At 44.3% G+C, this 23997-nt stretch overlaps 2 protein-coding genes across 4 annotated transcripts in view; both read right to left on the bottom strand.

The window, feature by feature from the left end:
* The window catches only part of LOC139057862 (acid phosphatase type 7-like), a 31903-nt gene extending 19220 nt beyond the window's left edge, over positions 1-12683 (bottom strand). Inside the window, exons 1-4 of the mRNA XM_070536628.1 lie at positions 12467-12683; positions 6422-6616; positions 4503-4682; positions 2290-2315 (exon numbers count right to left, since the gene is read on the bottom strand). Of these exons, the coding sequence (XP_070392729.1) occupies positions 2290-2315; positions 4503-4682; positions 6422-6616; positions 12467-12668 (603 nt within the window). The 5' untranslated portion in view covers positions 12669-12683. The remainder of the gene's footprint in view (positions 1-2289; positions 2316-4502; positions 4683-6421; positions 6617-12466) is intronic.
* Positions 12684-13805: 1122 nt separating this feature from the next.
* The window catches only part of LOC135898904 (uncharacterized), a 32024-nt gene continuing 21832 nt past the window's right edge, over positions 13806-23997 (bottom strand). For 2 of the 3 annotated variants that reach the window (XM_065428122.2, XM_065428123.2), the window contains exons 7-10: positions 22151-22225; positions 20914-21245; positions 17668-17809; positions 13806-14199 (exon numbers count right to left, since the gene is read on the bottom strand). In XM_065428122.2, coding sequence (XP_065284194.2) covers positions 14158-14199; positions 17668-17809; positions 20914-21245; positions 22151-22225 — 591 coding nt within the window. In that variant the 3' untranslated portion in view covers positions 13806-14157. The remainder of the gene's footprint in view (positions 14200-17667; positions 17810-20913; positions 21246-22150; positions 22226-23997) is intronic. The other variant, XM_065428124.2, reaches the window with a different exon arrangement.

The following is a 23997-nucleotide window of genomic DNA, read 5'->3' as shown; positions in this document are numbered from 1 at the left end:
GCCCATTACTACAGTATACCGAGTTTGTACTTTTCTCATTGCCAATTCAACATCATCATAAAATTGCTCTATTTCATCATCATGATTACTGAAAGTTGGAGCGTGAGCTCGTACTGCTTTTAATATATACCTCTTAATAAGTTTTGTTATGACTACTGCTGTCCTCTAATTGCTGCTGCAGAAATGTTCGTCGATATTGCCCGCTACGTCCTTATGGATTGAAAATTCTACTCCGTACTGCTTCTTGTCTGCCCATTGGTTGATCGCTATAGACATCCCGAACCTGCTCCGTTTCTTCTTATCTTACACCATGTTTCTTTAAATTGCTATTATGGTGAAAAGTAAGAGCCATCAGTATTATAGGGTGACTAAACCGCTTTCTGGTATATTCATTTTAATTTTAGAAAACTTGTCATGGGAACGTGTAGTGAGTAGAATACCACGCGCTGCGTCCACCCATGCCGAAGTCTCCAGTATACACAGTGTGCAAGAAGGAGCGGAAGCACTACAGAAAAGACTGAGGGTCATCGTTATTTTGTCGGCAACATTCGGACACATCTTGGTGGATAATATTTGAAAGTACCTTTATACCAAAAAATATTTAACTCGAGAGTGTTGCCCTTTAACAATTTCTGAAAATCTGAAGTTTGCAAAATTGGTGTACTTGTAATTGATGTAATTCGAATCCGCGAAAGGGTATGTACTTATATTGTTGGGATTGGTAGCTGCAAGTAGATCACACGCATGAAGTTACGCTTGAAAGGGGAGATGCTGCTGTTTTTTTTTCATATAATTATGAGACAATGAAGTTAGGTTGCACCAACCTCTCTCGTCTTTTCCGCTTAAGAGCTTTATCAAAATGATTTGGATACGTGTTTTTAGTAAAATGGGGTACACTATGCCCAAGAATGGCGTGTTTATAATCAAATAAGGGAGCTCTGTAAGAAGGTGCGGTTATTTATTTAATGAAACAGCTGTAATATTATGCAATAAAAGCTAATAATTTCACTAGTTAGAATTGCGGTAGAAGTTCGTATTGTTCAACCTAAACTACGCACGCCATAAATTTTTCCACATAATGAAATAAAATGGAGTCCAAGTCTCAGGAAATGCAGTACCGTATTTTCCGGTGTATAAGACGCGGTTTTTTTCCAAAAATCTTGCTGGTGCGTCCTATACAAGGGTGCGTCTTATATGCGAATTTTTCGTTTTTTTTGCGGGTTCAGAAATTACTCAGGTTCATGCTCAAGCTTTTTTCACCGAAAAAATATCACTACCAATGACGCGGTAGTAGCATGGTTAATACTTCAATATGGGGACCGCCGTGCGCAACTTTGCTTAGGTGAACTTTATCATGAAACGGCGGGGATGAGTCGCTTTGGGACGTTAAACCCCATAAACCATAAACCAAGAACTTCTCACAGATAGGTAGGTAGGTGGGTAGAATAACTTTATTTAGCTCTACGGAGCTTTTATGCGATCAGATGAGTCCACGCATGGTTCATTTCGCGATGGTCGATCAAGCGTGTTTAATTAACCCTGACTAGCCTAAGTGGGTAAATTGGGGTGCGTCTTATACACGGGTGCGTCCTATATACCAACTTTTTCAATGAGAGCCTTGATATATGGCGAGTGCGTCTTATACAAGGGTGCGTCTTATACACCGGAAAATACGGTATTAGGCAAGAAGACAGCAAACCATCAACCACTCGGTACGAGAAAAAAAAAAGGCCTGCAGCCACGTTTTACGCGCAAAAACTTGAAGGTGCTTAGGCGATCGTTCTTTAACTGCTACTGGTACCTTAATCTTGGGCGAGTCGTGTGGATTCTTTTCTAAGCACGATCGTAAAAGAAACCTCGTTTCGCCCCAACCAAAAGAATGCAGGCGAAGGATTAATGATGACACTGCTTTCATTTGCGTGGGCAGCTGCCAACAGGGGCAATTTTTCTCCTCTAAAGGATGCGCGTCCGCGAAAACTAATTGAGTTCTGTCCACTTATTCTCCAGTACTCATGGCTGGCGACATGTTTCTTCGTGTATATTCAGATGTCTTTCAGAGCCCGTGAATGATGCCCAGTCCCGGAGAGCTTTGTAGAAACGTATCTGTTTAGCGGAAACTGTTGGGAATCGCCTTTTGACATCGAACAGTGACCTTCTAAAATATTGGGTTATATTGGGTCATACATGGAAACACAGACTGCGACGTGGTTCGCCAAATACTCCTACGAGGAATGCATGCGGCAACTAGTATTTATGGTGCCGAAAACAGAAAATAATAACCACACGTACCGAGTGCATGTCGTAAGCGAAGTCACCTAAATGGAGACAAGCAAAAAAAAAAATGTTAGTAGACTTTATGGGGTACATTTCGAAATGGCTTTCGCGCAAGCGAGAGAGCTGTCATTCGCTAGCGTTTTAATGAGTCATCACTATGCATATCGGGTGGTTATAAATGCCGGTGAAAGCGCTGTTGCTCTTCTGAATTTGTTGAGTATAGTCTGACCACAGCATAAGCAAACGGGTCGTTTGCTTTAACCCATGACGACATTAGTAAGTCTGCACATGGCCCGAGGCGAAGGCCTCCACGCTTGTCGTCTGCTAACTTTATCGCTGTCTGGATACAAGTCATAAACTGTACTATGGAACCTCCTACGCAGAAAAAATAGATACTGTTCAAAAGCTGCATTAGCGTTCTTTCTTTAGCAACTGACGTGGTTTATTCGCGTGTTTGCTATAACGTTTTCCTAAGTATTTCTTCCGAGATAAGTAAATGGGAAGACGGTTTAAATAAGGAGGAGGAATAAAGTGATAGTGGCATCTGTAACTTTATCACAGAAGGGCCATCCTAAAGCAGTGGTTCCCTTCATAGCTCACTTTTTGCTTTGGGACATTGAACGCCGTGCATAGCGCATAAAAGCACCTTCAAACAATCACAGTAATTATTTTTGTTTACCTGTTGCTTTTTCTGCAAGATTTCATCTTTCGCTTGCCCTTTCCGCGTCTCACACCTTGTTTCATCTATGTCCCTATTGTAACAGATCGCTAAACGTTTTTCTAGTTTACATATTCCAAGTGCAAGTACAAGAGTAGAATGATAAGCGTCCGACTGACATCTCTGGCTCTTGTTTGGGCAAATTTTCATTGCTGCTTGTGCCTGGGACGCTTGCAAGTACGTCTAGCTTAGACTTACTGTGTTTCCACCGGCGCTCCGAGACTTGACCATAGCCCTAACCTTAAGCAAGCGTTAACTAACTTCAATCTGGAGAAAGAGTGGAATCAGGCAATGCAGAAAAGTTTATCAGTTATCGCTCAGTCGACTCTCTTTGGCGAAGAGACAATATGGTCCCTCGATTTGTGATATCCCTTTTGTGATTTGGTTCCTTATCACCTCACATCCCTTTTACGAAGGGGAAGGAATTTAAGGAAAATAAGATATGAGCATGAGATGTGTAATGTATGATACAGAATGATAGCACGCATTGATATTGTATCTTACGTCCTGAACCCAATGCATAAAAAAAACGTGTCAGACAGAACGTGTCTATGATGATTCTTAAACTTATGCGAGCCACATTCGCCGTTCGCCCAGCGCGCGTACATTGTCCAACTTCCTTTACAGCCAAGTGAGCGGGGAGCCAAACCCGTTGGAGACATTCTAAACCACACATGAGCGCACCGCGCTTGCGCACCGATATTATGCAATACGATGCTGGTGGTGCTCTTTCGCTCGACTATCGCACGTACTCTGCGACCTCTTTTGCTGGATGAGAAGGGGGCGCGGAATACACGTGAATGTACTACGAAATAGCTTCACCACCAATGTACGAACGCGCATCCGCGCCTCTTTTCAAGTGTTGGTGTGATGCCAAAACTATAGAAAAAATTAGTGCCTACGGCGGCGAGTGTAGGTACTAAATGCTCGCGCATGTATTCAGGAATTGGTTCTTTAAAAATTCGAATCCGGAGTTTTACGTGGCGAAACCACGATATTCGTTTGAGGCACGCCGTAGTGACCGGGGGACTCCAGATTAATTTTGAACACCTGGGGTTCTCAGACGTGCACCCAATGCACGGTAGTGGAGCGCTTTTGCATATAGCCCCCAGGGAAATGCGGCCACCATGGCCGGGATTCGATCCCTTTACATCGGGATTCGTGGCGCGACGCCAAAGCCACTACGGCACCGCGGTGTCTAATAAAGAAGCCGTGCTTCACAGCCTGTTGAAAACGCGAACGCTGCTGGAACTGAGACGCAATCTCTGGTGTATGCAACTAGGACTTGTGAAGCATGAGGCTACGGCATGTTTTTTTTTTTTTGACGCTTTCACGTTTAATGACTGAAGGATAGTTTACGACAATCACGTCATCGCAATCTGTCCAAGAAATGGCGCTGTCGGCAGTTCGGATCAGTAAGTGGGGCAGGAGGGATGAAGAGTGTGGCAGTTCAGTCTCTCTGAACTTAGCTATACGACTCAATAATACCGATATTTTTCTAAATGCTCACCTAGGTGCAAAACAGCGTCAATTTTCTTTGTGTGAGTGTCCTGCTGCAACGCCGGCAGAGAGCGGGCATTGAGGCTTCCAAGGTCTCCAAACACAGCGATCGTAGCGTTGCTGCTGTCCCATGGTGCCACTCGGAATGTGTACACAGCGCTCCAGCCTTCGGCGCTGCCGCAATGGTACACTGCGTTGAGAGCATTTTCTCTTTTATGTCGTCTATGATAAGCAAAATATTCACATTATAGTGCGTGAGTAATTCGAGTGGATTCCAGCTCTGGCCTGTAGCATAGCTTATCCCCCTCAATGGTACTTCTGTAGAAACACTGAAAGTGGAGGGATAAAAAAAAAACGCACTCGTCCACGTTGGTTGTTTACGCTGAACTTATTTACGTAATCAGCGTTTTGTGTGCTTCGAGTTGTCGATTAATTTGTCCTCGCGTTACCTGTCTGCTAGACTTCTGGTTAGCTCAGGTGGCAGGGTGATCGCCCCGAAAAGGTGTTGGTCTCGGAGTCCATTCCCGATCTGGGGTAAATTTGTCTTCAAGTACGGAGTCTGCCTTACTCGAAACCCGTATGCGTTCTTTTAATGCGCAAGCATTCTTTGGCGAGTACATCAGCAAAATATATCAGCAATGCGAAATATGTCACACCCTTTATCTGAACAATAAATGCAAAACTGGCAAAGTTAGGATATTTAATCATTATGGTAGCGTAAATGTAAAAGATTGGTAGCTTGAGAATTGATAAGGACGAAGTGGAAAATGAAAAAAAGAAAAATACAGACAACCGATCTCGTCAAGCCCTCCTGAAAGTTTACTTTTTCCCATTACTGATGTGCGTTCAAAGTAGCTTGCTTTAGAATTGCGGCATATCAAAAATGATAGAATAGCTGATTGGTAGTTGTGATAATAGTGTGATAGTAGATAATTGGTGGCCTTGAAAAAGAAGAAAAAAATATTGCTGATGTCACCACGTTCTCGTCGTAAGATAAAAAGGAAATGAAATGAAATAAATCAAAAGAAAATGCTGTGCACTCAAACCAGCACAGAAGAAAAGGAAAGAAGATGACGGAGATGAAGAATAAGCAGCTACAGCAACAAAGGAACAGCGAGGCATTCAAAGTGAAGGAGAAGTATATTTCCAACCTCCCCATAAGAAATGCAGGTTATCTCATTAACATAAAGAAAACGGAACAAAACGCAGTAATAAAAGAAGATTGTAATTCCACGATGGTATGGACTGGAATAGTGTTGAGAACGTTATGATATAGTCTAGGCAAGATAGACAGGATAAGCAACAAGAACGCTGCCGCAACAGCGATGGGTATACACATGCATAGGCTAGGAAAGGCAAGTTAGCAAAACTGAAGTAACAGCCGAGCCAAAGAATGCTAATGCATTAGTAGGCAATTCTCAGAATTTTTATACCATATTTTGTAGCTTTGTGCTGATTTTAGCTGGATAACAGTACTTTCTTTCATATTTAGTGAAATGGCAATGCATCGAATAAGTTCACCAAACTTCAAAGTTAAGCTGTGAAACACCATTACACAAGTACCGGAAAAAGATATGAGTGCCGTTTGTTCAAGTGACCTGTATTTGTTTGCCGTTACGTTGAAAGGAAGCACAAAGTCATTTGGTGCGTCGCATTTACCACCACTACTTCTCTGAAAACTTGGCATTTGCACCGTGCAAGCAATTCCTCAAAAGTGGATTTGGCTGACTGGACACAAGGAACGAAGTGGCGCGGAAATGCAGAACACTTAAGTGACGCTTTTAAAGAGTCGATATTCACAGACACGTATTTGCTCACAGAATATTATGTTACCGTCAAGTACCACCGAACAGAGGCGAGTAGAGGGAAAGAAACCAAGAAGCATACAAAAATAAAACAGAATCATTTAAGAAAAGCGATAGAACTTACTGTACTCAGTACCACGCTCCAGGTCCTTAAGCAACACCCGATGAATGTACAAAACCCTCTTCTTCCTTCCTCCATCTCTGAACCGAGTTGTAGAGCCCTGAGCAGTTTCGTGAAAGCCCGACAAACCGTACTCTACGGTCGGAGGGCTTGTACGATCGAAGGTGACCCAGGTGACCACCCTTTGATTTTCGCTAGCTGAAGAGAGAAAAGAATGAAAGAAACAAACAATCAGACTCGAAAATTCAAGAGAAGCAATACAATTCAGTCATGTTGAAATGACTTCGATCACGCCATTCTGCACCTTCAATTTTGCGTTGCATGTACACTATATGTATAGGGACGATGGCGAAGGAGACAAGTGTAAAATAGGCAATACGTTGTTAATTTTGGTCGAAACGTAGGGCGAATGCATTCGCTGGAGAAGTTACGCCATATACACCGGAGTTGTTGTGTGTTGTTCTACAATGATGGTTCTCCAGCGAAATTTATTTCTCAGCTCAAAACTACCTCACTCTGTGCAGTAATCTACAAATGCAAAACAAATGGACTGTCAAGTTCAAAATTTTCTTCCCGCACATAGGGCTGCCTTATGGAAGCGATGTCTGAGAAGAATCGCAGCAGAATTAAGGTGCGAGAAATGTGAGCGAAACGTGTTAACACAACATGTTTGATTGTCAACATGTCGCGTGGATGGGTGCTGTTTATTCATGCAGTAAAATCTTGTAGATAGAGAGGGGGAGGTGGGTGTTGTGTCACAAACCAGGTCACTCGAGCACGACGAAGTACAGGTCAAGCGTAAGTAGTACAATATTGCGACTACTTTCGAGTTGGCGCTCGTGTAAATGCAATGTAAGCCGTTGAAAAGTTGTATAGTCAGTCTGTAATCTTTTCTGATCTTCTACCCATTTCCTTATCCCTTCCTGAACGGCCCCTCTAACGCCAATAGTGGTGCTAGGAGAAGATGAAAATAATAAATAAGAAAATCCTAAGTTACCAGATAAAATAATAAATACAGTATATGTTTGTTTTCTTTCTTTTTATTTTTTATTTATTTTTATTTGTTCTGCTTTTCGCCTACATGATGATAACTTCGACTTCATTTCAGCTGCGAAACTTACTTCGTTAGCTATATGTAGTCGAACAGGCACGCTAGACAGATGTTAAGGCTGGTAGAAATGTATATCTTCAGGAAAGCACTGATTTTTCATGCTAGATGCACGCATTCTACAACGCTCATGATGATCTCCTCTTATGAACCACTAAGCGTTCAACGACTTACTCATAATTTTTTTCCTTGTCCCAATTTTCTGCATTGCAATACTAATACATACGCATCCTTCCTGACATGGTCTCAGGTGAGTTTTCTAGACTGGTTGTAGGCGCAATAAATAAGACACGAACAAGAGAATAAAAGACACGATCATGGCTTATAACAACCATATACCAACCAGCCCAACAGCAGATGTTACTGATCTTAGATGAGAACGGCAGTATTGTGAAACACACATGCATGCATGCATGCATGCATACATACATACATACATACATACATACATACATACATACATACATACATACATACATACATACATACATACATACATACATACATACATACATACATACATACATACATACATACATACATACATACATACATACATACATACATACATACATACATACATACATACATACATACATACATACATACATACATACATACATACATACATACATACATACATACAAACAAACAAACAAACAAAGCGTGTGAACTCGCATTTAAGCGCGTAGACGCCATGTTTGTCTGAACGCTGCATTCAGTGGTAGTGAAACTGGTTGGCAGTGGCGAATGGCGGCCCCGACTGTTACCAGATTGTACACACAGCATCAACACTATAGCACTGGAGGTTCTAGCTACCGTAGAAGAAACACCAAACAGAACTAGCATGGACAGAGCAAATCAGTGGCAGACTTCAAGGAACTCGTAGTTCGTAACAGCTATGGGTCCCCATCGCTCATAAAATGTTCCCTATCCTGAAATGCCGGCACCCGTTCTTGCGAAACTTGATAACTGTAAGCAGCGGTGAGTGAGTACACACTGCACTGCTTACATCTTTGAGAATGCTGCATCTGCATTGTCAAAGCAGTTATTACTCCATAGAACGTGATTACTATATGGTAGCTTTTAGTAGGCTAAATCATACCAAAGCATTGTAAGATGCATTGTTTTCGCCAGTAGAATTTACTTTTCAAAATCTTCTAAGCTTGAGGGCAATCGCTTAATGTCGTATTTCATCGTAGAATTGAAGGGAAATAACGTGTACGTTTATGAAGTGCAACCTGTTTCAACAAATTACACAATTGTTTACTCAGTTTTTCTTCTTTCGTTGAAAACTTCAACCCAACCACAATCTGTGCCCTCGAGCGTACTTGTGTTAAAGTGCAGCAATGAAATCATATTTCCAAGTAAAGAGCGTAATCATTATGAAGGAACACTATGAAAGCGTAAGAGAGAGCGAGAAAGCAAGGAGAGGAAAGGTAGGGAGGTCAACCAGACGAGCTTCTGGTTTGCTAGCCTACACTGGGGGTAAGGAAAAGGGAGAATAGAAAGAGGAAAAGAGAAAGATAGTGGGAGCACTGAGTGCAAGTGGGACGATGCACAGGCACACTATAAGCGGTATCTCAGACCGGCGCACTTCAACTACTGCACTTGTGCACGAATCGCTCTTCGTGCCAGTGACGGATGCGACTATGGTTACAATATCTTTGACTCGGAGCGGCATCGAGTCCAGTCGGTTTAAAGTTGTCCGGAGAGAGAGGCGTTCTACGTCGTAGCGAGGACAAATACACAATAGGCGCTCGGTGGTTTCCCCGCACCTACAGGAGTCGCACATCGGGCTCTTGGCAATTGCCATAGGGTAGGAGTAAGCGGTCGTGAACGCCACTCCCAGTCACAAGCGGCACAGAAAGGCTGTTTCGCCGCGGGAAACGATAGATGGCAGTTGTAGCTGTAGCAAGGGATCCAGCTCATGCAATCGGCAACTGAAGGCACTTGAACTCCAGAAAGCTCGCAACTTTTTGCGCGCAAGCAGACGAAGTTCCGTGGCAGCGTCCGACCTCGTCAGATTGGATGCGTGTGAGTGGTTTCGTGGGCGGACCGGGCAGTGCTCTCAGCAAGGTCGTTGCCGACGATGCCACAGTCAGCAGGAACCCCCTGAAAGATTATGTTGTGCCCTGTTTCCAGAGCATGGTGGTGTACTTCTCACACAGAAAGTCGTTCACTTACGTACAATGTTAACCTTTTTCTCGTCCTAAGTGCTTTTTTTGCCGCACGTTCCGAGGGAAGCTGCCCCTTTGTCTCCCTTATTGGCCGTCACTTACGTAAATTATGTACAAAATTTGCGATTTTATTATTTTTTAATCTATTCTCTCCCCTATTGGTAGAATTAATTTTCTTGTATGATAAGACGTTGCTTAATAAACGAAGCCATCAAACTAAGGTAAAGGTGTCGAGCCTGCAAAAGCTGGCGGGACGTTTTTAATAATTAGTACTGCTAGTCTAGAGTAAGCCCCCCCATAGTTCAACTTATTCTTGGCATTTGTGTTTCCAGTTTGTATATCAGGTGGACAAAATGACGGACGTCGATGATTAATAGGGATCAAGTGATATCACGGTGTAGTTACAGCGTCAGTTTTCTCGGGAAGGAGGAGCTCGTAGGCAAATCGATTGGAAGGCGCTCGCATCCTTCCTCTTTGAGTGGATTACCGTTCGAATCGTAGGGCGCCGACATAATTGGCTCCAAAGTGGAGTTCAAGTTTCCAACTTCACAGGAAGTGCCAGCGCTGCGTCGTTCCTGTAATCTTAGAGCTGACGCGGGCCGCAAATGGGGCCCTCCAGTCGCGAGGAGGTTTCGAGGAGGAGAGCGGAGGACGTTGAGCACACGTAAGGGCGATACTACCCTCATGAAGGCCTGCCGCACGGGCAGAGGCTGAGGAGGTTGGCTGCAAATCCAGGGTGCGAGGTTAATAAGCGGTGTCTCAGCGCTTCACTGGGCGTCTCGACAGGCTGTTGGGTCAACATTTACGAAGGAAGCTTGTTAGCGTAAAATTCTGGTTTTAATTAAGCGCGCGAGTCAGCGAGTAGCAGCTTTGTCTTTATAAGAAATCAAATCGCCTGTGTTCACTTTGTTCAGAGGCAAGTTCGTGCAACGAAAAGAAGTTTCAACGGCAGATGTTCATTCCTATGCGACATTATTGGGTTGAAATAGCGAGTTATCATTGGCCCTGTGTAGAATAATTAAAAACGCAACACTCCCGTACGCTGAAACTTGAGACAAGTGCTCGGTCTGCTTTTCTTCAACTGTCCTTTGCGTGTGCTCGCCGAAGCTAGAGTGATTAATATTACTTAAATGTTTCCGCGTACTGCCTTCGCACATTTCTAATTCTCTAGTCTTTTTTTTTATTATTGAGAGAGCAGTGAAGAGCGTTTTGTTTGAATTACACGGCAAGCGCACTGAAGGAAACATTCCTCCTGTCTTGAGAAAGCTCTCATTTGAAAAAGAAAAGAAAGAAAATCGGCGCTTTTTTGTCTTTGACCTGAACGAAGCTGTCTTCCATCTGCAATTCAGGGACACAATGGCTTCTGTTCAAACAACGCGGCAATGAAAGTTATTTGCGTCGTGCGGCACTTTTCTAGGCTCTCTTCCTTCCTTCCTTCCTTCCGCTTTCGAAGCGGTATAGGTTAGTGCACCGAAGCCTTCTTCCGGGACGTACGTCCTTGCTGTGAAAGACACTGGTCGTACCTTGTGCACGCAGTGAAAACAACGCGATATAATACATTAAGTGCTCAATAAGTAAACAGGCCGAACATTGGCTCGAACAATGTCGCTGAATAGCGGCAAATGAAGCTGTGAGATTTACTCGCTTGCATGAGGGATCCATTTTCCTAACATAATACATACGTTAACGGATTTGAACAGTTTATGGAAGGTATTATGTTTTGAATAGAGAAAGAAGAAGTGGCGACGGAATCTCGAGTAGCAAAAGTAAGAAGAGGTAAACAAAACTGGCTTCATCTTTTCTGTCATCAACACGTCGCTAGCAGATACACTTGTAATGGTTGCGGACTCACCGAGGTGAAACGAGGATATCTATACACTTGGCTGCTTATGATGCGTTGTCGTCATCTAAATTCACAATAGAGTGGTAATCAAGGAATAAGAGATCTGAAGCTCTTTATTCCTTTATCTGGGACAGTTCCTGTAAGGTGCAACTTGGCCGAGTCAGTGATTTATCCTCGATTAAGAACAGCGCGCCTAACAACATAGCAGGAGCGAGCCATACTCACACAACGCGTATAATGTTAGCCTGTCTGTTCACACAAAAACAAAAGCTTTCTTGGGAGAGGGAAAGAGAAGGAGAGAGATTGTTCCCTAATACTAGAGGTATTTCATCGCATGAACAATAATACTTTACAACCGAAGTTGCCTACTCGTTCTTGTGGCGACTGCACAATAATTCCACCAAGCATGGGCAAGCAGTTGACTATATTCGCGGCTGTACGATGACGTTCTCAGTTCTGCCGGCATGCTACACTGCAATAAAAAAGGTGCCTGTTCAGTTGGTTTGCTCCAATGCCTCACATAAGGTACAACCCATTGTGGTTGAGTATTGTCGGAAACGTCGGAGACCATACGGTGGTAATCCTGAAGCGATGAGGACTGAGGTGTGTTACGTAATACTACACACGAAAATGTGATTGCACAGTTTTGAGCGTGTGTTGGTCTCGTTACGTAAATGCGTCTTAGAGCCATCTCGGCGTTTTAAACTAAACAGGTAAGCTTAAGGTTAATCTGACATGGCTTTCCCTTCGCTCGCCTAAGATACAAGCCCTGTGGTTACGAGTATATTGAGATATCCGTGATGACGAGCAGGGTTTTGAGGAGCACGATAGCTTACGCGCGCGGAAAATATCGCACAAAGCGAGCGGATCTCATGCTGTTCAAATTTTGGGTTCCACTACAAAGCACTTTTTCTTACCTCCATACGAGAGATGAATTTGTTGAGGCTGCGTGTGGGCGGCAGCGCTTGATCCAATTCGAATTTGGCACGTGACCAGCACGAGGCCAGCGATGATGGCAGCTAGCCAGAGACGTCGCATTATGGGCCCCCAAGAACCACTGGACCCCCCCAACGCAGGACAGGATGTTCTTATAACCCGTCCGTAGCACGAGCGTGCCATATCTTTGCCATAGTAGCAATATCACTACACAAAGTTCCTAGCTCCGCGATAACAACAGATGACTCTGCTCCCAACAGAAAGCAACTTTCGTGAGAAAGACATTTGCTGGGCTTCATATCAGCCAAGTAATCTACAGGGACCATAGTCGGAAAAGTGCGCGATACGCTGCTGTATGACGTTCGAAGAGTGGCCGATGGCTAGCTATCTTGAAGGGAAAGCTTTGTCAGCTTGTCGTTCGGTGTTAAGACCACTGAATCACGAAAACAATTTTAATTACACAGGCAGATTTACAGAACAATTATTTCAAGTGCCAACGGGTTCCAGTGTGCGTATTCATTGCTCATCATATGGTTCGCCTTTGACTGCCATTAGCAGGGACAGAAATTGGTGACCGAGTAGCCTTGCGGCGATTATGAACGACAGCCGATAAATAGGCTTTCTGCGTTCCTATATTGTTTCGCACAAGCCACACACTGCGTGGTAAAGCCACAGCTAATGTCTTTAGCTATGTTATGACGCAACCCGTCCAAAAAGGCGGGCACTTATTATGATGGTTTTGTAGAAGTGCACGACCATGTGAACAGGACGTGTGTGCCTCTGCTGTTGTCTTTGCCAGCGTGGGGGCGAAGGACTCCCTCAAGCCATCCTTGAATGGCTTTTCCCTTCGCCTCCCATCACATGTATATGTGATAAACCAATAAAGAATCGATCAATCAGTACCAAAGGTCTAGAGATGGAGAATTTAGCTAACGAACTATGATTTAAAGCTTTCACGCGTCAATCGATGAAGGTCGTATAGGTTACGATCGTCTGCCGACAATGGCACCACAGGATCTAAATCCCTACAATGCAGGCCATATTTTGACAAGATCATGACGTAAGAGGTCTATGATCATAATTAAAAAGCCAGGTAATCTTTTTTTTTTGGGGGGGGGGGGTGGGAGGGGGATGTGGCTCTGCACTACTGCGTTCCCTAGCCACCAGTTTAGAGTCGTTAAATCGCATCAGTTATACAAGTTGCTGGCAAAATAAGATACTCGTAGCAGGCTTCTGCATATATTTCGTTTGTTACGAACTAGAACCAGATGTGCCAACTGCTGCTTTGCTTACGCAGTAAGAAAATTGCAACTTTCCAGACACATGGATAAACTTTTTACTGTCGGTACAACACTGAGCCTTGTGATCATCACGCTTTACCCTGCATCCCCGAAGAAAAAAAAAACGTGGACACGGAATAGCACAGGGCTTAAAAGAAAACTTAAAAAAGTCACAACTTCTGCACAAGTTGAGCAGCGTAACAGTCGAACCACCGTTGACCTTGAGCCTGCAGTCCGAAGGCACAAACGCGGGAGCTTCTTTGCGCATTCACGCCGGGTGAGCAAGTCGTTGAAGGTGTTACGGATGCATCGAGATGCGCTTCACGCTCCTGTACATCAGGCTCATAGCTTGGACTGCTCGCCCTTGTATCAAGCGCGAAAGCTCGGCTTTCCTAATAGGGTGAGTACTTCTCCATGAACTCCTGGGAAATTGACTGAAAAATTGGCAAGGTATTGTGTTAGGAGGGTCTTCTAATCTTTTTTTCTCTCTACGTTATGGCTTTTCAATGTGACATAACTGATGATGCAACTGCGTGCTACGAACTTAACTACGATTATTCCTAGGACACCTGCTTCACACACTGTGTACCGGGTGCATTCTTGTTAGGAAAGGTTGACAAAGCAATGCATGGCCATAGCTTTCTCACCGGAAAAGTACCCGACACACAAAAGTAAAAGAATGGGGACGCTGCAACGTGCCATGATTGCTGAGGAACCAATATAAACCATAGTGAGCAACATTTTGGAGACAAGTTCTTGAGAGACTTCACACAGGTGTGGCGTAAGTTGGATCTGAAGATCTATCTGGCCTTTTGATGAAATAGCGCCCCTTCCTCGTCTGCAGAGCGTCGCAGCGAGGTTAAAAAGGTATCAAAATACAGGTCTCAACAAAACGAGCGAGAAATAGTCACATACTATGTAAAATTAGCCGTACGGACGTAATTAGCACCAATGTAGTAAAAATTACCCACATTGTACCATAGACCATACAATCAGCGCGATTGGCCCACCTGGCCTATTCGATAAGAAGAAAGGCGTGTCAACCAAAGTGGACAACAAAAGAAGAGAACGTTGGCGTACACATGTGCGTAAAAAAAGCGAATGAAAAAACTCCAGTTCATTAAAAGAAAGAGGGTCAAAAGACCGAGGAAAATAATGCAAATAATGCAAAAGTATAGTGCAGTTATGCAACATTGCATCTTTATTGCTCAAATTTCAGTATAATGTAATATGCGACGTACGCCGACCTTTTCTTTCACGTCCTCTTTGGCTGAAAACCCTTTTAAAGCACGACAAATACGGTAAATAACGTAAAAGCAGCGGACGTAGGGTGAAACTACCTTTTCAATCGGGGAGCAGTTCCACGAGGTTTTTATTGGGACAGCTATCGAGGTTTTATAAATGAATGACTGCATTCCCGCCATAAGAAGTAAAATTCAAGCTAGCAATATGAGCAGTAAGCACGCACTCAAACGTGCACGACCATAAAGTTCTTATGAAATGTGACGGAGAAGCGAGGCTGTCAGTCGGTAACGTCGACAGACTAGGACGACACTCAGCGCATCCTTATTCTCATAACAGCGTTGTTTGGAATGGAAATATCACCCTCCAAGGGTGACGGCGTTCCGTTGAGAACTAAGTTTCGACCATGTTGATAGGCTCTAACGCGAAATCAGACGGCTGCGTTATTTTTGATTCCTAGGAAACAATAAGTACTAGAGCCTTATCCTTGCTTCCACCCTATGCAAGCAAATGTTCAGTTCTCTTTTGGTTGGTGCATCATTGCAGGTTTCTTTATCCTGTATGCCCTTTCCCGGCCAGACGGGTTGCCGTCTATCTTTGGGCTTCGTTATACTATAGGAGCACCTTGACGCTCGTTAGCGCATAGGAGTAGAATCACAAACGTGCGAGCAGTGTGTGATACATTGGCAGACCGTCATGCGTTAATCACAAAGCAGTGATGAATTTTCTCAACTACTGTTCTTCGGCTTCCAGCTTCACAGCAGGTACTACTGAAGCTGCAGTCAGAAAAAATAAAAGAAACATGCGTATCTCAGGCACGGTGGGAATCAATCTAAGCGAAGCTTTCTGTGCTGTTTGCGTTCATTGACGCTGTTTGGCGGTTATGCTGACGGCGTACGACAGTCGTCATGCGATGTTAAATGTTACCTTTCTTGCGCCACTTGAGTTTGTCCACATGGTACATAGAACACAGATAAACGTGCCATTAATTCCAAACGGTCAATGCTTTCTGACTAAGCATTTTCATTCTCCCATGTCCTGTTAGCTAAACTGTTGCGAGTGCAGTGGCAAAAGCATCACCCGTTTCCCTATGACGTCGGTACGGGATCTGGTTGTACCTGTTCCCTGCCTCCTCCTCCTCCTCCTCCTCTCTCTCTACTACGTTCTCCCTACCTCGTCCCTGGACTGCCGTTGCTGTTGCGCGTGCTTACGGAGGCAAACGCGGCAGGTTCTGCAATGCTTTTGCAGGGGTCACGCCTAACTACGGCTTCCAAAGGGCCTTGTGGTGTCCCCCAGGGCACGTCAGAGGGCATTGTGGCCTCGCTCTTCTGAAACGTCTTTGGCGTCGCCTATTTCGTTTCCTGCGCCCCTGCCGTGAGCTCTTAACGATCCGTCGACGCGGCGTGCAAGGCAGCAGCAGCAAAGGAAAAGTCGAAAGACGAGCAAATGAAAGCTTCGCTTTAAAAAGAAAAGCTACGCACCAACTTATTCTTATAAACAATACATTCCTTTTCTTACCAAGATCTAAAAGAAAATTTGAGAGCACCCCTTTGCCAGTCTAGCGACTTCTGTACTTCTTTCCTTGTTGCCGTTTACCTGTGTATAGGTTGACGAAATGTAAGGGCTTTAGGTCCTACTTGTCATAATACGAGTCAGTAAGCGAGAAGCTGGCCCAAGGTCTATGTCATTTAGTTGGATCACTTGCTGTGAAGATGGAGATAGAGGCTGGACACTTAGAATGATTGTCCTACCGGACGCACTCAGAAAATAGACGTTTGTTTTCTGTTCTGGGACTGAGGAAGGAATAGGTTTTGAGGGCACACTAATGAAACATTAACATAGCAATCATCGTTCCTTCGGTCATGTCGGGAACCTGAATTTCCACGTTGAATCGAAAATTGATTTTTCACAGAAAAATGCCTTAACGCGAAAATATGAAATTAGAAATGACACTCAAAAACAAGCTGAAAAAGTCAATGTAGTGTAGAAACAGCAATCTATGCCGCCTGAAACTACTTGAAAAGAGGTCTTGAGGTTTAAGCGTCGAATATAGGCCGACGTTATATAAATGGGACATGACTGTTATGATAATATTCTGGATATCAATATTAGGTGAGCTTACAACGGACAATATTCTTACCGGGAAGACCAGGCATGTGGTTCTTGTAGCGCGGAGAAAGCATCTGGTGCTTGCAATCGAGCAGACAGGAATACAGAGATTCATGACCGAGCAGATACTAACTGCTGTCAAAGTTCTTCAATGCATTTTTAATGAATGGCTAGCACTAGCAATTGCGCTGTGGTGGAGCACTTATTAACTGTCACTGTGCTTTCCTTTGCATTGTGAAATTTTAATCTGAGAGCGTCGTTGTTTAAAGGGGGCTGTCTGCTCGTGGTTTCATAGAGAAAAACAAACAAATACTGAAGAGCGTAGTATCACTAATAGGAGAAAGGTAACTAATGGCGACAATCCACAAAGTGAAGATATTCAAGGCGGCATCGTAACTACTCACAACCTAAATGTTGCACTGTGTTCTGAACGGCAACTGTACTACCTATGACAATAAGGCGCCTACTTTTAATTAGTAGGCGAATAAGTCAACAGCGAGTCAGCTTTTACGCAGTCATTTATGGTACAATCAGCGGGTTCGCTCTCTCACCTTGTCATGCTTGGTTCCCAGGTGCCTGCGTAGGTGCAGCAGGTACTGCACCGTGAATTCGAACACTGTGGCCTTGTCCGTCTTCTCACTCAAGCCGGGCACAAGCGACCGCAGGGTCTGGCAGGCATTCTTGATGCGAGTCCTGAGCAGAAAACCACTGCATTCAGCTTTTGTATCAGGCATGGGCTAAAGGGTAAAACAGTTGGGATGCCCTTCTTACCCAATGCCTCATTCGAGGCCCTTCAGAAAATTTCAATGTGTTAACATTAGGAGTGTCAAAGTGGAAAAAGGAAAAATGCATATGTAGGATGCCGGTCCCGTGGTAGCGGTAGGGATACGATGGGAAAGCGTAGGAGTGCATGTATATATATATATATATATATATATATATATATATATATATATATATATATATATATGCACACTGCCGTTGGTCTCCTTCGGACCGACGTCAGCTACACTTGGCTCCTCGAAAAGGCAGGACGTGCGTTGAGTGAGCTCCCCAACAACACTTTGCAATGTGGTGAACGCGGTTTAAATAACGGATCGGGGACCTCCAAGAGGTGCGACGTAATGCTCTCGCATTTCGTTTACATCTGCCGCTAAATCACCGCTAAATAACTGAATAAATGAATAAATTAGACGGCCTATATTCTATGACACAATAGACCACAATAGACCACATCTATGTCATCAATCACATAATCCAGAAATCTCCACAGTACATAAAACCTCTCTATATGGCTTTCATAGATTACAAAAAAGGCATTTGATTTAGCGGAGATACCAGCAGTCGCGGAGGCTTTACGTAATGAAGGGGTAGAAACCACTTACGTAAATACCTTGGAAATTATCTACAGAGATTCTACAGCCACCTTAATTCTACACAAAAAAGTAGGAAGATACCTATAAAGAAAGGGGTCAGACAAGAAGACACAGTCTCTCCAATGCTATTCACTGCGTGCTTGGAAGAAGTATTCAAGCTATTAAACTGGGAAGGCTTAGGAGTAAGGATCGACGGCGAATATCTCAGCAACCATCGGTTTGCAGATGACATTGTCCTTTTCACCAACACTGGGGACGAGTTACAACAAATCATGGAGGGCATTAACAGAGAGAGTAAGAGAGGGGCTGAAGGTTAATACGTAGAAGACAAAGATAATGGTGAATAGCCGGGCAAGGGAACAAGAGTTCAGGATCGCCAGTCAGCCTCTAGAGTCTGTGAAGGAATATGTTTACCTAGGTCAATTACTCACAGGGAACCCTGATTATGCGAAGAAAATTTACAAAAGAATGAAGATGGGTTGGAGGCAAACGGCAGACACTGTCAGCGCCTGAATGGAAGCTTACCACTATCAGTGAAAAGAAAGGTATACAAACAATGCATTCTACTCAAGGACCGCGCAAAGCGCGATAGAAGGAAGAATGATAGGCTTAACGATAAGAGACAAGAAGGCGTGGACCAGAGAGAAAACAGGGATAACCGATATTCTAATTGACATTAGGAGAAAAGAATGAAGCTGGGCAGGTCATGCAATGCGCAGGTTAAATAATCGGTGGACGATTAAGGTTACAGAATGGGTGCCAAGAGAAAGGAAGCACAGTCGAGGATGGCAGAAGACTAGGTTGGGTGATGAAATTAAGTATTTTGCAGGCGCCACTTAGAATCAGTTGGCGCAGGACAGGGGTGATTGGAGATCGCAGGGAAAAGCCTTTGTCCTGCAGTGGGCATAAAATAGGCTGATGAAGGTGATGATGATACGACACTTAGGACAAGGCGAACAGAGAGCGGATGAGACGTCAAGAAGCCTTGGGTTTTATCAAATTGGTTTCATAGCAAATGATACTGTACAGATTGTGGATAGCAGTCAGCGGAAATGTACACAGGAATAAAAGGGATATTTTACATGGAAGAATTTCTGTCTAAAAGCGATGCGCAGTAATGACGGGAGTCGCATTCAATTGCTGCATACATCACAATATTTGTACGTGGTACCGCACAAAGCTTCGCGACGTCCGGAGGTGATTAATAGTTTAAGCCGAATGTTGCGCGTAACGGTAAAGGGCCTGCCAACGATGTGGTAATAACAAATGACAGGGTGTAGATTTAACATCCGGGACTAGACATTATGATAGTACTAGAAGGCTTGCTCATGGTGAGGCCTCTAGAAACTTGAATTTATTTTTTTGAATATGGGTTGTTGGTTTGTTTCACACAACACCACTTTCTTCGCCGCATGCGCTTTCAAGGCTCTCTGATTCTGTACCCGCGAGAAGGGCTTGTCTGTCCACGCAATTTCCTTTTAACTAAGCTATTCCGGAGTTAACACTTGTTTCGCCATTTTTTTCAGTTTTGTTCTTCCCGATATATTAATTCTTATTTCGGAGGCAGTTTCAGGAAAGACTGATATATACATACATAAATCAAGAAAAGCGAGAATTTTTGTACCAACTACAGGGCATAAAACAAGAGCTTCAAAAGTGAATGAAATTCGGAACATTTATCATGTAAGACTAACGACAAATAAAGAGAGCGAGAGAACAATGCATTCGTCGAATAAAGTGTTTAAAAACGTAGTAATGTGTTTGAGTAACGTAAATAAAGCAATTAAGCACAATACATTGAAGTGATAGTTGGTGTATTTCCATCCCAAAAGTTCGGGGAAACATGGCAATATTTCGTCTTACTTTTTGTGGCGTATTGCAACGCTTCATGTCCTACGAGTCAGATAATTCAAGTCAGTAACAATTTCATTCACACTCTAAATTTTGATTTTTATAAAAACAAAAATGTGGAGGAATTTCGAAGAACTGGCTGGTCGTCGTCCTTGTGCGCTCTGATCTAATGCGGGCTAGTGTGAGCACTTACTCAGATACTCTATATAAAGTGGCACCGCGCCCGCTTTGCATCGGCAAAAACATATGTGACTTGCAGACGACATCTGACGTGGGGAAGTTATTTCGTAGTGGCCAAGGCACACAGCTCGAACTTGATTGCCGCTCAAAGAAGATTAGACACAAAGCTGCGAAGTTTCAGTTCAAGATTTGGAGCGTAGACTACGAATAAACGCATTCTTTTTTTTCTCTATGGGATTTCCATAAACTTTACTCCACTGAACCAAAGGCACGCTTAGAGAAACTTGCACATGAACAGTCAAAACAGCGAAAATGTATGTTACACGCGATACAGGCCCATCCTATTGCAGGGTGACTGGTTCAGCACAGCGGCAGTCTTAAAGCAAGCACCTCCTTTTCCGCTCCTTTTCGTTGTGGTTCTCGCGGCCGTTGAAAGGCATGTAGTACGGTACGTTGTCCAGCGGGCCGACCATGTGCTGGATCTGTCCCATGTTGGCCACGCGAGTGGTCACGCCACCCATGATGTCGCCGCCCGCGGCATCTCCGGCCGCACCACGGCTGAAGTCGGCGGCCGAGGTCACCTCGTCCGCTCCCAGTGTGGCGTGCAAGCCGCTGTCGGCGGCCGTCGCTGTAGCACTGCTGCTGCTGGCACCGCCGGCGAGACCGGCTGCCGCACCGGCCGCTGTACCGGAGTGACCGGCTGACGTCATGGGGAGGTAAGCCTGCACGAAGACAGGCAACGGACATCTGTAAACAAACTTCTGCCAGCAATTACAGAAAAAAAATTATATCCCAACACTTCAAGGCTTCATGGGGATATTTAAGACGGCTTGCACTTAGACTGCGACTTCAATTTCAACAGCTCAAGACACGGCACCACACACTGATGCTACTCATACTACGAATCTGGGTTGTCCCAGTTAAAAGGTGCAGAACCAACCGGCGCAGACCCGCACTTGTTTCAACCGCTGGGTAGCGGGTTTTGAGTGGTGCTTCTATTGTTTTTGTGACATCGCGTGCAAGCAGTCTACGCCCGTACCTAAATGGTGCTTGCAGGCAAAGGCGCACAAAGGCGATGACACGTACGCACTCTAGAACTATTGTGGCAGGAATATTGCGTCCTATTTATCGCTCCTAAATGTGCGCACCTAAGGACATGGAATAGAGTAGCCCCATCGTATATGACGACACCCGCGGTTTTTAGTTTGCGATCGTCGGCACATCTTTCGCAAATCTTGTAGCTCTCCGTCTAGCAGCAGTGACGGTTATTCGCTAATATCGCCCGCGTCTGTCAGCTTCCTGTCTTGTCGTACAACCCAGAACAACACGCCATGCAATTAACGATATAGCCTGAATCTGCCTTACCTAGAGCCTTTTCGTAAACTGGAATTCTTCTTGTTTAAGTAAGGAGGGACGGAAGAGAAGGGTCAATATTAAAGGAAGTGCCCTAAATTATCCCCAATTTCTAATAAAACAAAATTTCCAGGAGGAAAAGGGCCCCGTAGAAAGAGGCAGCTTTTGTGATCATAAAATTCTTCTCAAGATTTGGGAACTCGCTGAGCCGCTGTGCCTTTCTGCGCCTTCGCCTGCCCGCGAACTTTGCAGTGTGTTGTTGGGAGTGCCATACCCGAGTCTGTAGGGCTTCGCACGGGCTGCTGATGTTGGCTCCTCCGGGGTATCCACAATCAGTACGCCAGCAGCACTGAATGGGCCAGTACATTAAAAAAAAAGTCGAGCATCCAAACACATTAGGGGCCACGCCCATGTCTCGCAGAGCCAAGCCGCCTCTTTCGCGCATGGTTAGTGTTCGTAGCTCCAATAGCACTGATCTGGCGATGCCCCGTTGCGTTCTATAGCGCAAAGGCATCGCAAAGTGATGGATGCCGAATCGATCGCCAATCAAAGTAATAGCAACGAAGTTCAGTAATGCCGATAGCAATATCCATGCTTCACAAAATACACTCGAATATTTCTCCTATCATTCTTCATATGATCAAAATAAAAAAAGAGCCGAGTGCTCTGAAAGCACCTCCTAAATCTGAACTATTAGGCTATAATGTCCAAAGCGTCATTTTAGCTAACACCAGAGCTTTTGTAAGTGAGAAGACGGTGTTAACAATGTGCGGCACTGACAATTATTGCAGAGTTAGAGGAACAGCAGATGAGATAGCGACTATTGCACTGTATTGGAATCTACAAGGATAACCATATTGGCCACTGTTTATGTATTCTTTTATGGAAGACGATGTTGAAGAAATTCGCTGCCCTCCCCTGATCTATTTCTTCTGTCCTGGTTTGAAGCCTACCGCATACCATTGAGCCCAATGCAAGTGCACGGGCATCTGCCCGTGCACGTGCATGGTGACGGATAACCAGCGTAAAGAAAGATGTGTACTTAGAGAAGGAATTCACGTAGGAAGCACCGATTTCGAATGAAGTTTAATCAGAAGCATCCAAGTGATTTATACATCTTATCATGCGAGATCACTGGTGAAAGAACCTCGATTTGAAGTGCTTGTTAGTTCATTCCACGTTCTTATGCGCACTGTGTATCTGCCACTTTGGCACTGCACCAACGTACCCAAACTTGCTGCACTTTTCTGTTAGCATAGGTGTTCTCTATTTACAATGCTATGTCGGGGCCATTTGGGGGAGCGCCGAACTCTGTGCACAGTCGTCCAACCCATTATCGAGGGTGGTGGCTTCCGGCAGGCCATTGCCATCGAAATGTTCGCCACCGCGAGAAAATCCTGGCCTACTACGCCGTGCAGACGTGTGGATAGCCTATCTCTGCCCGTCCTTTGAAGTGATCTAATTTGACGAATATATTTCTCCTAGAACAAAAAAAAGAAGTGGCAGACTTCTGAACCACGTAATATATCGCTCTAGCTATATTATTCTTTCCTGCAAGCGTCTCTTGGAAACGAACAGTACCACAACACTCAATCACAGTTTCAGTTTTACTTTCAGAATACAATCGAAGTTCTCGCGAACGACCTCTCTCCAACACATCTTCTGTGATCCAACCAAGAAGCAACAAGAGTAGTCACGCAAAAACAGCTCTCACAAATGAGAGTCCAACCAAGGGAGAGAAGTGATGCGGCGATTAGTTCGTATCTATAGGGTGGACACCATTGGCATGGGACAAGGCTATGTCCTACTGCGGATTATCTCGGATGATGATCACGATAAAATGACACGGGTTCCTTTTGATCGGCGCCTCAACTCCTCTGAGAAAGACCTTTCACGAACCTATCCCCGCTTTTCGAGAAAGAAAAATAAACAAGTAGAAAAAAAAACTGACTGGTGATCCCGAGGGGACGCTTTCGAAAGCACAACTCCGCATTAGAACTTTGTATCATGGGTAGTGAGTTCTTACTCACGATTTTGCAGTGACTTAATCTGGCACTGGCTTCTAGAAAGTGTTTTTAGCGCCATCATACTTGGAGCTCATGGTAATATCAAAATATTACA

The sequence above is a fragment of the Dermacentor albipictus genome, chromosome 3 (genome assembly GCF_038994185.2).
Source record: "Dermacentor albipictus isolate Rhodes 1998 colony chromosome 3, USDA_Dalb.pri_finalv2, whole genome shotgun sequence".
In the NCBI taxonomy this organism is placed as follows: Eukaryota; Metazoa; Arthropoda; class Arachnida; order Ixodida; family Ixodidae; genus Dermacentor; species Dermacentor albipictus.
Note: the sequence above shows the minus strand (reverse complement) of the source record. Positions and strands in the feature narration are given on the sequence as shown.